The sequence below is a fragment of the Schistocerca nitens genome, chromosome 1, assembly GCF_023898315.1.
Source record: "Schistocerca nitens isolate TAMUIC-IGC-003100 chromosome 1, iqSchNite1.1, whole genome shotgun sequence".
Classification (NCBI taxonomy): domain Eukaryota; kingdom Metazoa; phylum Arthropoda; class Insecta; order Orthoptera; family Acrididae; genus Schistocerca; species Schistocerca nitens.
The window spans coordinates 796,393,753-796,409,244 of NC_064614.1; the positions used below are offsets into that span (position 1 = coordinate 796,393,753).

General features: G+C 37.9%; 1 protein-coding gene across 1 annotated transcript in view; it reads right to left on the bottom strand.

Annotated features, from left to right (window-relative positions):
• Positions 1-792: 792 nt before the first annotated feature.
• LOC126262371 (serine protease snake-like) overlaps positions 793-15,492 on the bottom strand; it is a 140,742-nt gene continuing 126,042 nt past the window's right edge. Inside the window, exons 6-7 of the mRNA XM_049958966.1 lie at positions 9,885-10,048; positions 793-2,456 (exon numbers count right to left, since the gene is read on the bottom strand). Coding sequence (XP_049814923.1) covers positions 2,289-2,456; positions 9,885-10,048 — 332 coding nt within the window. The 3' untranslated portion in view covers positions 793-2,288. The remainder of the gene's footprint in view (positions 2,457-9,884; positions 10,049-15,492) is intronic.

Consider the following 15,492-nt stretch of genomic DNA (forward strand, 5'->3'; position numbering starts at 1 on the left):
TTGTACCATATACTGAAAGCTAAGGAAAGGCATCAGAGTTAAAAATGGATTGAAATAATCACATGAGGATACACAGAAGAAAGAAGGAAGGTGCCTGGTTGTGTGAAGAAACTTTGACAAAAAATGCCAAAAGGACAGTTGTGACAGGGCTTTATATAGTTAAAAGAATGAAGGCTACGTGGTGCTCTACCATCAGCAATGAGGTCATTAGAGAAGGAGCACTATATTGGATTGAGCACAGATTAAGAAGGGAACTGGCCATGATGTTTTCAAAGGAGCCATCACAGCATTCAACCTAGGAATATCTGAAACTACAGAGAACCTGATGCAAGATGGCTGGAAAGGAGTTTGGATTTGCTTTTGGGATGAGTACATTCCAGTGTCGTACCCACTGTACCAACTCACTTTGTGAACTGCACCAACAGGAGGACAAGGAAAATAAGGAGAGCAAATTCAGGAAGACATTAGTAAATTGTATGAGTTGAAGCACAATTGCACAACATGAAAGAAAGAAGATGGTGGTTGTAGTTGTAAATAAGGAATAATGATGACATCTACACATTTATTCCTACAGCTTTGCCAACTTGGGATTTTGTTTCCTTTACCAAATGAATTGTTTTTGCATGTCCAGATTGCAAAATATATACCTCTTCCCTAGAAGCATTTAATTTTAAATCAGCAAATGTTGATGTTACACATGTGCTAGCATAATTGTACTCTGTTTATAAGGTATAAGTACTTGTTACATAATGCTTAGGATCACTGGCATTGAATACTACACAAAACTGGAAATTGTATTTTATCATAAAAATACATTTTTATTTCATTTAAATAAGAAAGTAAATTAAATTAAATTATGTCTTTACAGTAACATATTTCCACGATCTCCTAGACAGCTAAGTACCAGTCGTAACTATATAAATTAGTGCTACTACACATCAAATTTAATGAATGATTATGGAATTTTATTTTTACTGTTAAGCACTCTCATTAGTCTTTCCGAACTTGTTTTCCATGTGACAGATTAGCTGAAAGCTGTACATAAACATTATACTATGGAGCAGCAAAAGTGGCAGCTTTACTTGGTTCATGTCTAAGCACACATTTCTCACTGTATCATATCTGCCACAGGTACAGTCCGGGTAGCATCGTAGGAATCAATAGCTACTGAATGGGCACTTCTCAGGATTAATATATCAGCACTGTGCTTCATTTATGCTGCCACCAGCACACCTTTCCAATAGTCTGCCAAGTTTGGTTTTAAACACAAAAACCGAAAATTCTAACGACTGAGCCCTAAAGAGTAACACTAGTGAGGGAAGTGTGCGGAAAAGGTGGAGTGGGTACCTTCTATATTTGCCCATCCAGTCATCAGTTTCACTGCTCCCTAGTATAGAACAATTTCTTGTTGACAAAGACACCACACAATGTTCAGCTCACAGGAAATGAATTACAAACAACAGCAGATACATCAGTGTCCTCATCAATAAATGACTTCATTAGACATGGGAAAATTTCTAAGACTAAAACCAGACAAAAAGTAAGTAATATACAACTGATCAAGGATTAGTTTAAGGCCACATGAAGTGTCATTGAGAGAGGAAGTAGGTTACAGAAGTCAACTGTTTGCAATGTGGGAGAATACAACCAACTTACTGCAACTTTACTTTTTAATAATGAAACCACATATATACCAATGAAAGTGATAAGTAAAAAGACTCAGGCTGTTATAGTGCATGAAAAACTTTATGCAGGTATTGGCCTAAGAAGAATTAATCATAACTTTGTTTTTTGCACCAAGTCAATAAAAATTATACATGCCTTCCAGAACAATATTTCACTCTGCAACAGAGTGTGTACTGTTTTAACACTTCCTGAAAGATTGAAACTGCATGCTGAATTGGGGCTTTAGTTTGAAACCTGGCGTTTCCTGGGTAGTTCTCTGGCCAACTGAGCTATCCAGTCATGACTGGTGACCCAAGCCTACAGCTTTATTTCTACCAGTATCTACCTCCAAGAACACTGTTTGTGAAAGGCAAGGTTCCAAGTTGGAGTGCCAATCTGACACACAGTTTTAATTTGCTAGAAAGTTTCATCATATTACTTGACAATGATTCTACATAACATGGATTCACATTTGAGCAATAATCAACTGATATTCAGTCTTTTGAAAAATTAACTTTACACTTAAATACATATTACATGAAACAAATAATAAAATATTAGGGTTTCGTTCATATGTGATGGTTTTTTTTACAATGAATTAGCAGTACAAAAGTTAAAACTAATCAAGTCCAAACAATCTTTGCTATCCATGGAACATAACTGGAAACCCTTGTGTATATTGCAGGTGTATTTTCAGCTCCACATACTGAACTCCCAAATGATGTGACTCCAATTATCTTGTACATGCAGTGTTCAATGTCTCGTACCTGCAGTGGTCCACCTGAATCGCCCTGTTGAAGTAACAACAATGAGATATATTACATATTACCAACATCTATATTTGTAGGAAATTAAACTAAATTTTTTTCTGTGTTAGTAATTACGTATTCATCCCATACTCCATATGTGAATGGAACAGGAAGAATCCCTCAAAACTGGTACAACGGAAAGTATGCTCTATTGTACCTCACAGTAGTTCGCAGAATATGGATTTAGATGTAGATATTTGCACTTCTTAACTGTGTATGGCATATTTATTGAATTCCACGACCGTTACATTACTACTTCCTTTCCTCATCCATACTAATATTAAATGAGAGAGTAACTATGTCTGTTTATCATGACTAAACTGCAAAAAATGGGACACTAAAAGGTTGTAGTACAGAATTTAACATTGTTTTTATATAAATGAACATAAACTACATTAAAAAATTATTCAATTTGTTAAATAAATGTACACATTGCATAATGCATACCTACTTCACTAGCACAGTGCATAGATAACCACAATCCTTTGCACACTTTGCTTGGCAACTACACCGCGTGTACTGCCACATCATATTTTAGGGCACTGGAAATACTTTTATAAGCTTTTGGGATAGGTTTCTTACATCAGAACAAGAAATAAGTTTATTTAAACATATATCTTTTATTTCTGAGTTATTAATGAAAGTCCACAGTTTAGGTGACTTGAGTTCATCAACACATGAACTCATAATAAACACTCAAAATGCCTTCTTACTTCTGAACGTGCATGCAGTCATCACATGATGGATTGTTGCACCCTTTCAAATACTTCCTGACAGTTTTGAAGGATTCCCTGACACATTGAAGATTTTCTGCATCTGGATGGTGTGCTGCATCAACTGTTTAAGGTGCCCTCAGAGATAATAATCCAAAGGATTGAGGTCATAGGGGATGTATAGGTCATGGAACCAATCCTCCTCTACCTATCCATCAGTCATTGTAGATACCAGCCAGTGTATCTCAAATACTGAGGCTGAAATTTGCTGGAGCTCCATCATACATAAACCATATGTTTCTTCTTATTTACAGCGGCACATCATCTAGTATGTCTTGGCGATGTTCCGAATAAAATCCCAACAGACAGCACCTGTAAGACATGCTGGGAGAACATATGGCTTTACTAGATAGTCTCCTACAATTCCAGTCCACACATTAACATTAAACTGATGCTTAAGTCTAGCCTGTATTTTAGTCTGGGGATTATGATCAGCTCATATGATCTGGTTGTGGAAATCTGTTATTCCATCTCTTCCAGTCATTGCCTCATCCTTAAGCAAACTGAAGAGACTAACAATGCATTGCCAGTTTGCGCAACAAACCATAGATGAAAGTTCTCCTGTAGTCAGTGACCAGCAGGCATAGAGCCCCGTACAGTGCTGACGATGATATGGATACACGAGCTGCTTGTGAAGTCCCTCCATGCTGAATTTTGAGATGCACCACACGCATGAACCACTTGTCTTGCACTGATACCTGGCTCTTCTTTGACAGTCCATAGAAAGTGGTCTAGCTGGGCAGGTGTATGTGCAACACATGGTCTTCCTCGTTCAGTTGTCTATGGTGCTACAGAGCCTGTCTCAGTAAGACAATGGTACAGAGAACCAAAGGCTGGTTAACCAAGTTGTCTTTGGCCTGTAAAACGTCTGCAGCCTTTTTTACATAGCATTACCACTGCCACACTTAAAAATTGTGTGTACCTTCTCATGAAATGAATATCTAGCTGCTTTTAGCCAACTCACTACATTTGTACATGTACATAATGCCTAATGAATGATGAACATAAACTAGTCTTCCTGGCAACACAAGGCAGTCTAGGATACAATGAGTCAAATGAGTGCATAGATACATGAAGTAGTTGGTCAGTATTTGGCAAACTATTCGACATCAACTTTCATTAATAACTTGAAAACTAATCATTTTTGAACATATATTTATATGAGTTTTTTGTGTTAGGAACCTATCCCCAAAGTCTGTAAGAGTGTTTTTGAAACACTCTGTGCATGAGAAGTTCTTACACAACCAGATGTATACACACTTCACCTGGTCCTCCTCAGCCCAACTGACCACCTTCCTTGATGTTGACCTTCACTTGAATGATGGCTACATGAGTACACATCAGTACCTCCATCCACATCAAACATACCAACCACCAACAATACTTCCAGTTTGACAGCTGTGATCCATTCCACACCAGGCAGTCCCTTCCATACAGCCTATCGACCTGTAGTTGTTGCATCTTTAGTGACAAGTAACCCCTCTCAAAATATGCCTATGGTCGCACTACAATCTGGCCACATAGGATAACTCTTCTCACTGTACTCCAACCTTGTCTCAGACATTTCCTACTCCAAAGGCAGAGCTGCCAGTGAAAGCAGCTGTCATTTACAAATTTAGCTGCAGCCACTGTGTTGCATTCTACAGAGGCATGATTATTAACAATCTGTCTGTATTCCAGAATGGCTACTGCCAAAATATGGCCCAGAGACAGATGCACAACCCAGTTGCTGAACATGCCACTCTGACTGTTCCTTGCAACATATTCTGTTCCTGTAAACCCCCTGGCCTTAACATTCAGATTACTGAGTAAGTTAGGTATGAAATGAACAGAAATTGCTTGTGCCAGCTAAAGAATATGTATGGTATAAATATACGGGATTTTCTTTTTATTACATAAATGCCTACATAGGTACAATTAATTACACATTTAATTTCTGATAAATTACCAAATCGCCCACATTAATTACAGAGAGGAATGTTCATTGTGGGAGGTCAAGAAGACAAAATGTTAATATGATGTTAGTTGACTGCAGGAAAACCCAGAATTAATGCCCATATAGTTCTAGGAATCTGGCTGAAACCAAGAGCGAACAGCAGTAAAATTTTAAATCTTAAAATATAAATAACAACAATGGGTTAGATACTGGTGGCATATGTACTACAGTAAGTGTCTTGTATATTGTGGTTATAATGAATCATGAGTGTGAAATTATTTTGTTGAAGATAAAAATCAAAAGTAACATTTGTAGACCACCAGATTCAGGTACTGCAGTGGCAGAACTCTTCAGGAAAAAATTTAAGATGGCCATGAGTAAATTTCCCAACAATGTAATGACAAGAGATTTCCACTTAGTAACTACAAACTGTACGTTTTAAGTGATTAGATAGGTGATTAGGACCAGAATGGATGGATTTTGTGCCAAATGTCTTAGCTGAAAATTAGCTTGTGTAATTAGAGAAACAACTGACAGGATGAAGTCTTACATAACAAAATGATAAATGGTCCAAGTGTTTTGATTCATTGACCTAGGAGCAGGTACCAGTGTTGATAAGGCTATCAGTGACTGTAATTAATGAAAGGCATATTAATCCAAGGAGATAGTATTTAAAATCATTACCAACACTTTTGTCACTACTTTCACAACTAGATTCACTTTAAACAGTTGCAGTTCTTCAAAAATCTGAATCACTGAAGGACACATGACTTGCTTCATCATCATTGTTGAAAACAATCAACAAGCTTCTATAAACCACCACCACCACCACCACCACCACCTTTTTACATTCTCAGTTTGGATACTTCATGTCAATGATTGTGCTAATTTGCACCTGTCATGTACCTAAATTCCTTAGACAGGGCAGTGACATTTGAAAGCATGTGATCCGTGTTTTACAGTGAAATACCCAGTAACAAACACTGTTTAAGCAGAAAAATAATCATTCTCAGTGCAGTGTTAACAGTACTGGTAATGCTACCTACAGCACCAAACAATGATTCCTAAAGACAATCTTTTGGGTGATTTTGTCCCAGACTTCACTATGCTTGCACGTCATCCCAATACTGGACACCGGCTTCTTGCACATGGCAATTCTCAAATGTTCACTGATGTTTATGTGAATACCATGCCATATCCAGTCCATCTGCACAACCATTCACCGACGACTCCTCCATCCATTTTGGTTCACAACTCAAGCTGTCTCCGTTCTGCTCAGATCAACCAGTGATGTAGTTCACAATTTTTGAGTGCCTTCTGGTCACCTAAGGCCTCTGAGATGACAGTGCACAATTTGTTGCTTTGCTAAGCCACAGACAGAATCAGTGATATTATTCTGGTTCCCCCAAGATAGCAATACACACTCACGACTTTGGTGCCAGTTATGTACACTCGGGGATATTAACCCCATACCTGATCACACATTTTAGACTACGGATCTTCAAGATGCCATCCCAAAGACAACTGGTCAAGATTTCAAATGAATGTGAATCATTGGAAAGCAAATTCATTTTAGTAGGCTGGATTTTTACTATTTTTCATCATCAACAATGTATAAACATGCAGATAAAAATGTGTCTGAGCCTGACTCACAGCAGCTATGCTGCACTAACCACTTAGGTGCAGCCAAACCAATGCACAACATGACATCAACTCTGCTAGAGGTGGTGATGACCTTCAGACCATAACAAACATTCACACAACCGACAACCTTGCCTCGTGCACTGACATTCCTTATGGGGATGGCTCAACTGAGTTCACACACAGTTTGGCAACATTGATTGCAACTGTCAGCCACTGTGTGATAATCTGAAAGCAAAGCATGATCCACAATAGATGCACTCGATCACAGTGATGATTCAAGCCATCTCATTCTGCAGTATTTCAATGAAACATCTTACACATGCCACTTCTTTAGCAGAGTGTAAAACTCTGCGTCTTTGACTGCATATGTAGACCATATTTTCTGATTGTCATGGGTCTGAACATGAGTACCTCACCTCATGGACATTCTCTCTCTCTCTCTCTCTCTCTCTCTCTCTCTCTCTCTCTGTCTCTCTCTCTCACTCACTCACTCACTCCCTCACTCACTCACTCACTCACTCTCATTTGTTTTTGAAGGCTGTTTCAAAAAAGTAAGTGTCGCTCTGTAAAGTTTGGCAAACAATTCCACATATCAAATTATTATGCTGCATTTGAGAACTATTTTAGGCTGCAACAACAGAGAGTTGCCAAAAAATTGTTTGGTGGCCACAGCCAAATGCTACTAGTGTTCAGTTGGCTTTTACTTTAGCAAACTTTTATTCCAGCATCCCTGAGATCTCTTTTACCAATCTTTTCTGTCAGTATCCGGGCAATGTAATGACGCAATTTTTAGATCGGTCACTGGCCTCTAAACAATGCCGTCTGTCAACGTTCTCGTCGGTCTGATTGGAATCTGATGCTGGTTGGTGGAATATATAATTTCATTACCCACAAGTAAAAATTTTCTATGCACCATTTTACCATTTCTGAAGCATAGCCACCAGCAAAAGTGATAAATTTAATATTCCATTTTTCTTAAATACCAGTAATATTAAACTACCCTCAGCAGTTCCATCCCCTGGACTACAACACAATTCACAATTGATGTGTGACATCTCCATAGAGTGGAAAACATTGTCATCGACTACCTGTCTAGAATAAATGCCCTTGCCACCCAAGTCAAAACCAACAAATTTGCAGAGGCACAGTGCAAGACTGGTAAATTATGCAACTCCAAGATTCTATAATCAACTTACTTACAGAAAGTTTCCCATCCCTGGTTCCACCAGGCAAGTACTAAGTGATGTTATGCAAAACTGAATTCAACTTTTTGTGCCCACATCAATAAGGAAGGACATATTCTTCCAAATCCAATTTGTCTCACCCTGGCATACATTCACTGACATGAAATGGCTTATGCTGTCTTACAATGCCTAATATTTAAAAGGAGTGCATATACTGCACATGTATGTGCATGTATTGACATCACAGCAAGATGGGTCATCATGCACAACAACTACTTGGTCATTTTGAGATTCCAAAACATCTCTTCCTGAGTCTCAAGGCTATTGTTATATACTCTACATTATCAATCACGTGACGGGCTGGGTGGAAGCCATTCTCCTCAAGGGAATTATGACAGAGCTGATTGCAAGAGCATTTGTTGACACATGAATATCTCATTTCAGCTGCCCAAACTCTATAACAACTGACTGATGAAGACAGTTTGAATCAGTCCTATTTAACAAACTATACAACCTGTTGCGTATGATGTTACAGTACAATGGCCTACCACCCTTAGAGCAATGACCTCAAGGTTCAATCACACTGTACAATTAAAGCCGCCCTTATGTGTCATTGCAGTTATTGGATGGAAGCAAGTCCCTTGGGTGCTATTAGGTGTATGCACCACTCACACAGACGGGATGAGATTGAAAAGGTGGCAGATCAGTGACAAATGTTCAAAGCTGCCAATCATAAATGTTCAAGATTGCTCTACAGCATGCTTTCAACAGGTTTTTAACATGCGAAGGTTGATATGGTTTAGTATGGTTTGATATGGTTTAGTAAGACTTGCTGTGATTCGAAGCTAAGTTACAGACTTGTTGCGAAAGTAAAGAGAGCTTTACACTAATTAATGCAATTTGAAGTACATAAAGTACCCAACAGCAAGACCAATTTTAGTGTACAATATTAATATGCGCATGACCAAAAATATTGCTTTTTCTGAAATTAAGAGGTAGATTCTGGATTCTTGTGTAGCTAGGTAATTAAGGTATAGTACTTTATTGGCCTAATTTATAATGTGTGAAACATTTCTCACAATATGTGTAACTTATATTGAAAGCCTAACCCTGTATAGTTGATTGTTAAACTTGAAGCATTTCTTTATTTCTTATGGGAATAATTATGCCATATGGAAAACCTCAATTACACAAATAAAAGTGGCCAAATAATAACTGTACAGCTGTGAACTGTGATTCAAAACTAATGAAAAATTTAATTACGAAAAAACTGTACACATTTGTCAAGTAAGAAATTATGAATTATAATGAAAAGGTATGTAGTTGTCAAATCTCAAGATATCATTGAAATATGTGAAATATTAGAAAAAGAATGTAACATAAAAAAACTTTGCGAAGACACTTAAAAGTCTAGAATTAACTGTCTTGGTTATTTATATGTCATTATTTTAACGATTTAATTGTCATTACATTATATCAGATGCTGTGGGAGTCTGTCTTTTGTGATTGCCTTAGTTGATTTGTGTATCTGTTCATCACCTGTTGGAAATGCAATAAATGGCATTTCTATTCAAAAGGCATCTGCTTTTATGACACTTCTAGTGATGTTGATGTATATAAAGGGCCTCATGGACAATGGTGTTGTATATAGGGAACTTTTAATGACACACAATTGTATCAGACTGCAAACACATCCTCATAGGATCAATTTTATGTTTATGAACTGCCTGTTGACCCTCAACGCAAGAACAGCAGAAATTTTTTAAGTATTTTATGGTCAATTAGAAAGTTATGAGTGGCTACATTATAACTACATTAAAGAGTTATGTTGTACTATCAAATACGTATTTGACCTCTATTAACATAAATTTACCTGACATGTATCCTTGCTTCCCCTTGGATCACCAGCGCAAAGCATACCATTATCATCTATGCCATTTGGAAGCCTGAAGTTAGCTCTATATGTCCCATTGCACTCAGAGAAGGGTTGAAATGGCAATGTCACTTTCATGAGCTCATTGCTGCCTTCTCTATCAACTGAAACATAAGTTAAAAGTATTTTATGACTATAATGATCTTATTCTTTTAAGTGGCAGATTAAAAAAAATGTTATTACAAAGTTTCATTCCAGTCATTCTGTGAAAAATGAACATTGCAGGCAAATAGCGACAACTGCAGAGTAGTTGTTTCCCCACACAATTTCCTGAAATAATTTTTTTGCTGTCCATTTAACAATCAGTTTTCAGACATTGTCATGGCTTTAGTTTACATGCACAAGGCTTTAGTTTGCATACACACAAATGCATATGTTGATATAAAAAGTTATGATTAATAATTACCTTTTTTTGTAGTCAAACAAACTTATGGCAATAGACACTAACAATTTTGCAGACAGATTACAGCTTAAAATTTTCTTTTGAGTAACAGCATTTCTCTATTAATGAATGTTTCAGTTTATTCTTTAAGGCTTCTAAATTAGCTATGTTAAGATCAATTTGTAAAAAGTTGTTCTTAGTGTGTGTGTGGACTGCGGTCTGCAACCTTTTTATTACTTGTAATTCTGTAAAAGTTTTGCTTCTCCTGTGTACTGTAGCTATAGACATTACTGTTTATTACCAACAATATTAGGAAAAGGATAGATTGCTGCTCACTATAAACATGTCCCACTGAGTCGTAGACAGGCACAACAAAAAGATGCATATTGATACACACACACATCACTGCTACCACTGGCAGCTCCGACTGGGATGCGACTCACGTGAATAGCAATCTGGAGTGTGACAGGGAAGGTGGATAGATAGCAGGGTATAGGTGTGGGGAGAGAAGAGAGCTTGCTGTCTCGTGGGGCATGCGGGGACTACAGACAGCCAAGTGAGCATCAGGATGTGGGATGTGGGGGGGAAATGGGGAGGAGAGAATGAGAGGATGGGGAAGGGGGAAAGATGGGTGGGTACATTGGCAGAGGGCATCACATACAGAGGGTGAGGGAATGTGAAAAGAGAGGAGGTGATAGGACAAGGGGGCAGAAACTGGTGGGTGGATGATGTGAGGACAGTAGGTCACCATAGGTTGAGGTTTGGATCATTTCCTAATATTGTTGATGTTCCAACCGGGAGTTTCTATGGTTTGATTTTATTGTTTAATGCATTACATTCTGAATATAGTTTCAGAAACAGGATTGTCAGTAGGATGTACATAGAATAGATGGGAATAGATGGTAAGCATTTAATTTTTTCTGAAGATTCCTCTACAATGCTTTCTCTTGTTTACCATAGCTACCACTCTTACTGCCTTTTTTGTGGTCTGAGAAGCCTGTCTGTATAGACTGCTGGTACCCCACCCCAGACCTTAGTACCATACTGAAAATGCAGATGTATCAATCTAAAATATATTTGCCTTAAAGTATCTTAGGATAGGAAGACCAAGACAAGTTTCAGTATATACACGTTTGTACTGATTTTGATCTATGTGCTCTATTCATGATAGGTGTTCATCAACAATAACAACCAAAAATGTGTGTTTATTTGTATATCTAAGTGCCAGTGGAGTTGTGAATGGAATAAGATTTATATTTAGATTATAACCATGCAGGACTGCACTGTCACTGTTTTCTCTTCATTTACAAGTAGCTTATTTACAATCAGCTAAGTAAACAGAATGTCGTAATTAATTTCACTTCTGTTAGCAACACTTTTCATATCACTGCCCCAGCTAACAAGGGGTGTGTTATCCGTATAGCTTACAATCTTGCAATTTTGGTGTTCGGTTAAATCATTAACATACAACAATGAACAGGAAAGGCCCTAACATACTTCCTTGAAGCATACCACATTGAAGTACCCTGTAGGTTGACTTAGTTGTTAGTATTGTTATTCCTCTTGTAAGTTAGCTTAACCCATTGTTTCATGTCTTTCAAATAGGAGGTAAGTAGTTTTAAGGCTGCTCCGCTCATCCTGTTGTCTTCTAATTTATGTAATAGAATGGTATGGTTAATGGTACCAAAAGCATTATTCATACAGATGAAAGTGGCTGTTATCTTGTTTCCTTCAACCACCTTGTTTAATACTAGTATTTCATATATAAAAGTTGTTACTGCAATCATAATAGGTCTTCTTTTCTGTTCTGATGTTAATGGTATTTGCCCATAGTTTTTTGTCAGTTTTTATTCCTTTCTAGTACACTCATAGAATTTAAGTGATTTTTCAAGAGATTGGGGAAATCACCATGGCAGAGGGAGGTATGTAGTATGTGTGTCATACGTTTCACTCATTCTCTTCCGCATTTCTTTAGCAGCTTAGGTGGAATGTCATCTCAGTTTCTGGACATCTTAGCTTGACATTTTGAGATAACAGCTAGGAGGCCCCTCTCGGTAACTCTGTGGGTGAGAAAAGATTGGCTGCTGTTTCCAACATAAAAATTGTGTATCTAGTCAGGTACTTTACTTGTGCCAATCTTAATGAAGTTTTGTAAGAATTTCACAAACGCTTATTTCATATTATTTATTATTTCATTACTTTATTTTAATGTTATGCTATTGTGTTTACAATATTGCTGTTTCTCACACTCTTTATACATTATTTTTCAGGCTGTTTTGCTAACACAACTGGAGTTTTTTTTTATTTGACAAGCATATTTATGAGCTTTCAAGTTAGTCAAGGAACCTCTGTATATTTTTCATGACCAAATAGACGTTCATTAACAAAAATATTATTATATGGGGTAACAAACAAAGTTTATGATTGGAATCCATGCCATTCATGTTTTATGTTAATGATCTGGCAGGCAGAAATATCTAGTTAGATTCAATATGTGACTCTCAGATCTGGTGCCAGATCACACTTTATAAATCCCACAATTTTCTTCAAGGCATCTGCTTGACATTGTGAGGCTACTGCTGACAAATAGCAAATTGCCTTCTTAAGGAAGCCCCATCTGAAAGTTGTGGATGTGCAACTCAGTTGCTTCCAGTTTGACGAATGTTGGATGTTCAGAGACCCCTAGCAGGAGCTTAGCTGTGGCATTCAGACATGCACCAGGTCAGCAGTGCTCCTGCTGAGTACTGCTGTGTGTGAATCAAACCAAAACTTGGCAGCTAGATGGTTTCTCCATCATGTTACAGTGGAACTGTCATCAAAAAATTCTCAAGTTTCTCTATACATAAAGACAGCAGGTACAGGGTTCCACACTGTACTTAATTGGAATCTTGAGTCCCTTTTTATTCAGTTATCTGTCATTTGAATACATATTGCCTCCTTTATCACAGAGTCCCATATAAATGAAATGAAGATATAATCATAGTTTCTCATACATTATGTGCTATCCTGTACTATGGCAATGTTCTGCTATTACAGATTTATATGGTTGGCAGAGACAGGTATGATGATGGTTTCCCTCCCTATCTGTCCAATAGATACCATTCCACACTCGCAAAGAATCTTTAACACACATTGATTCTTTAAGGTGAATTCACCTTTAATAGTATTCAATGAATTTCTCAGTTGGCAAGAGGATAATGGACAAATCTAATGCTGTGCCAGTTGAAGACTCTTTTGATAGTTGAGGAAATACAATAAAAGTACAATAAGAAAGCTCTGATAGAGGGTGCCTCTGTTTCTTCATTTTGTTCCCTCAGCTGGACTTCTTTTTCCTGCAGAGTGAGATGAATTCATATTTCAGAATGTCCATGCTCTCAGAAAACTGTCTGCAGTTGTTGAAGCTTACCCAAAAAACTGTCAAGATCAGATACAATGTCTGCTCCATGAACAAGGGCATGCAATTCACCATCATGTCATGCAGGGTATTCATAACTTGTAGCCTACAAATTGCAATCAGTGCAAGTAGGCTTGCACCAAAAGCTATGCTCCAGTGTTACATCAGCTTCCCTTTGTACCACAACATCCAGGAAGGGTAATGTGCGATCTTTTTCCATCTCCATCATAAAGTAAATAATCACATGGAATGAATTAAGATGCTGAAGGAATGCAGGTAATGAAAATTCCTGGTAGATTAAAACTGTGAGGAATGAGGACTCAAAACCCGGATCATCATCTTTCATGGGCAAGTGCTCTACCAACTGTTAAAAGATTTATCCCACTGTGATGCAAGACAGTCAATACCTTCACGGAAAAAAGTTTGCAGTTGCCTACGAAACAGTGATTGCACTTATTTATCAGAAGCACATAAATGGCCACAAATGTCTTGCTACAAAAATATGGAAATCACGTGGGGTGAGATTGGGACTGTATAGAGGATGTGTAAGGGTCTCCACACATGTTGAAAAGGCTGTTTTGAGTATGGTGTATAAGTTTAGCTGGGAAGCCCTTACACATCCTCTGTATGAGTCGTGATATCTCCCCATGTGATTTCCAATTTTTTTGGAGCTCTGAAGAAAAACATTCATGGCAACACTTCATTTCAGATGAAGAGGTGCCCACCTGGGTATAATCATAAAATAAATTCACAATTGTGAATAAAGACTACCATTGGCAGTAGACTGGAATGACAACAATGAAAATTTGTGGTACACCAGGAATCGAACCCTGATTTTTTGCTTTTTGTGAGTGGTTGCCTTACCATTTGGCTATCTGTGCATGACTCTACACCTGATAGTAGTCCTTATTTGCAATTGCAAATTCATTCGATGTGTTTCGTAATGGCTGTGGTCGCTGCAGTGCCTGTTCCTGTGTACATGCCTGCATGTCCAAAGGAAATTTGCACTGTAATCAGAGTAACACAGGCACTGCAATACTGGGCAAGTGACTTCCAAGCACAACGCCTAAACCATATGGGAATATACACAACGGATGTACAAGTACAGGTCATAGACACAGGGTTGACAACATATGGAAGTTTGGGTCTGGCCATGGGTCATGCATGGATAGCCAAAATATAAGGTGACTGCTTGCAATAAGCAGATTGGAGTCTCAGTCTGGCACCCATTTTCGTTATCATACCATTCTACAGGTGATAATAGCACTTATTTGCAATTGCGAATTCATTTCATATGTTTTGTAACAGCTGTGGTCACCACAGTGCCAGTTCCTGTGGATATCCATGCATGTCCAATGGAACTGTCCCTTAACATAGACAAATGTAATGTATTGCGAATACATAGAAAGAAGGATCCTTTATTGTATGATTATATGATAGCGAAACAAACATTGGTAGCAGTTACTTCTGTAAAATATCTGGGAGTATGCGTGCGAAACGATTTGAAGTGGAATGATCATATAAAATTAATTGTTGGTAAGGCGGGTACCAGGTTGAGATTCATAGGGAGAGTGCTTAGAAAATGTAGTCCATCAACAAAGGAAGTGGCTTACAAAACGCTCGTTCGACCTACACTTGAGTATTGCTCATCAGTGTGGGATCCGTACCAGATCGGGTTGACGGAGGAGATAGAGAAGATCCAAAGAAGAATGGCGCGTTTCGTCACAGGGTTATTTGGTAAGCGTGATAGTGTTACGGAGGTGTTTAGCAAA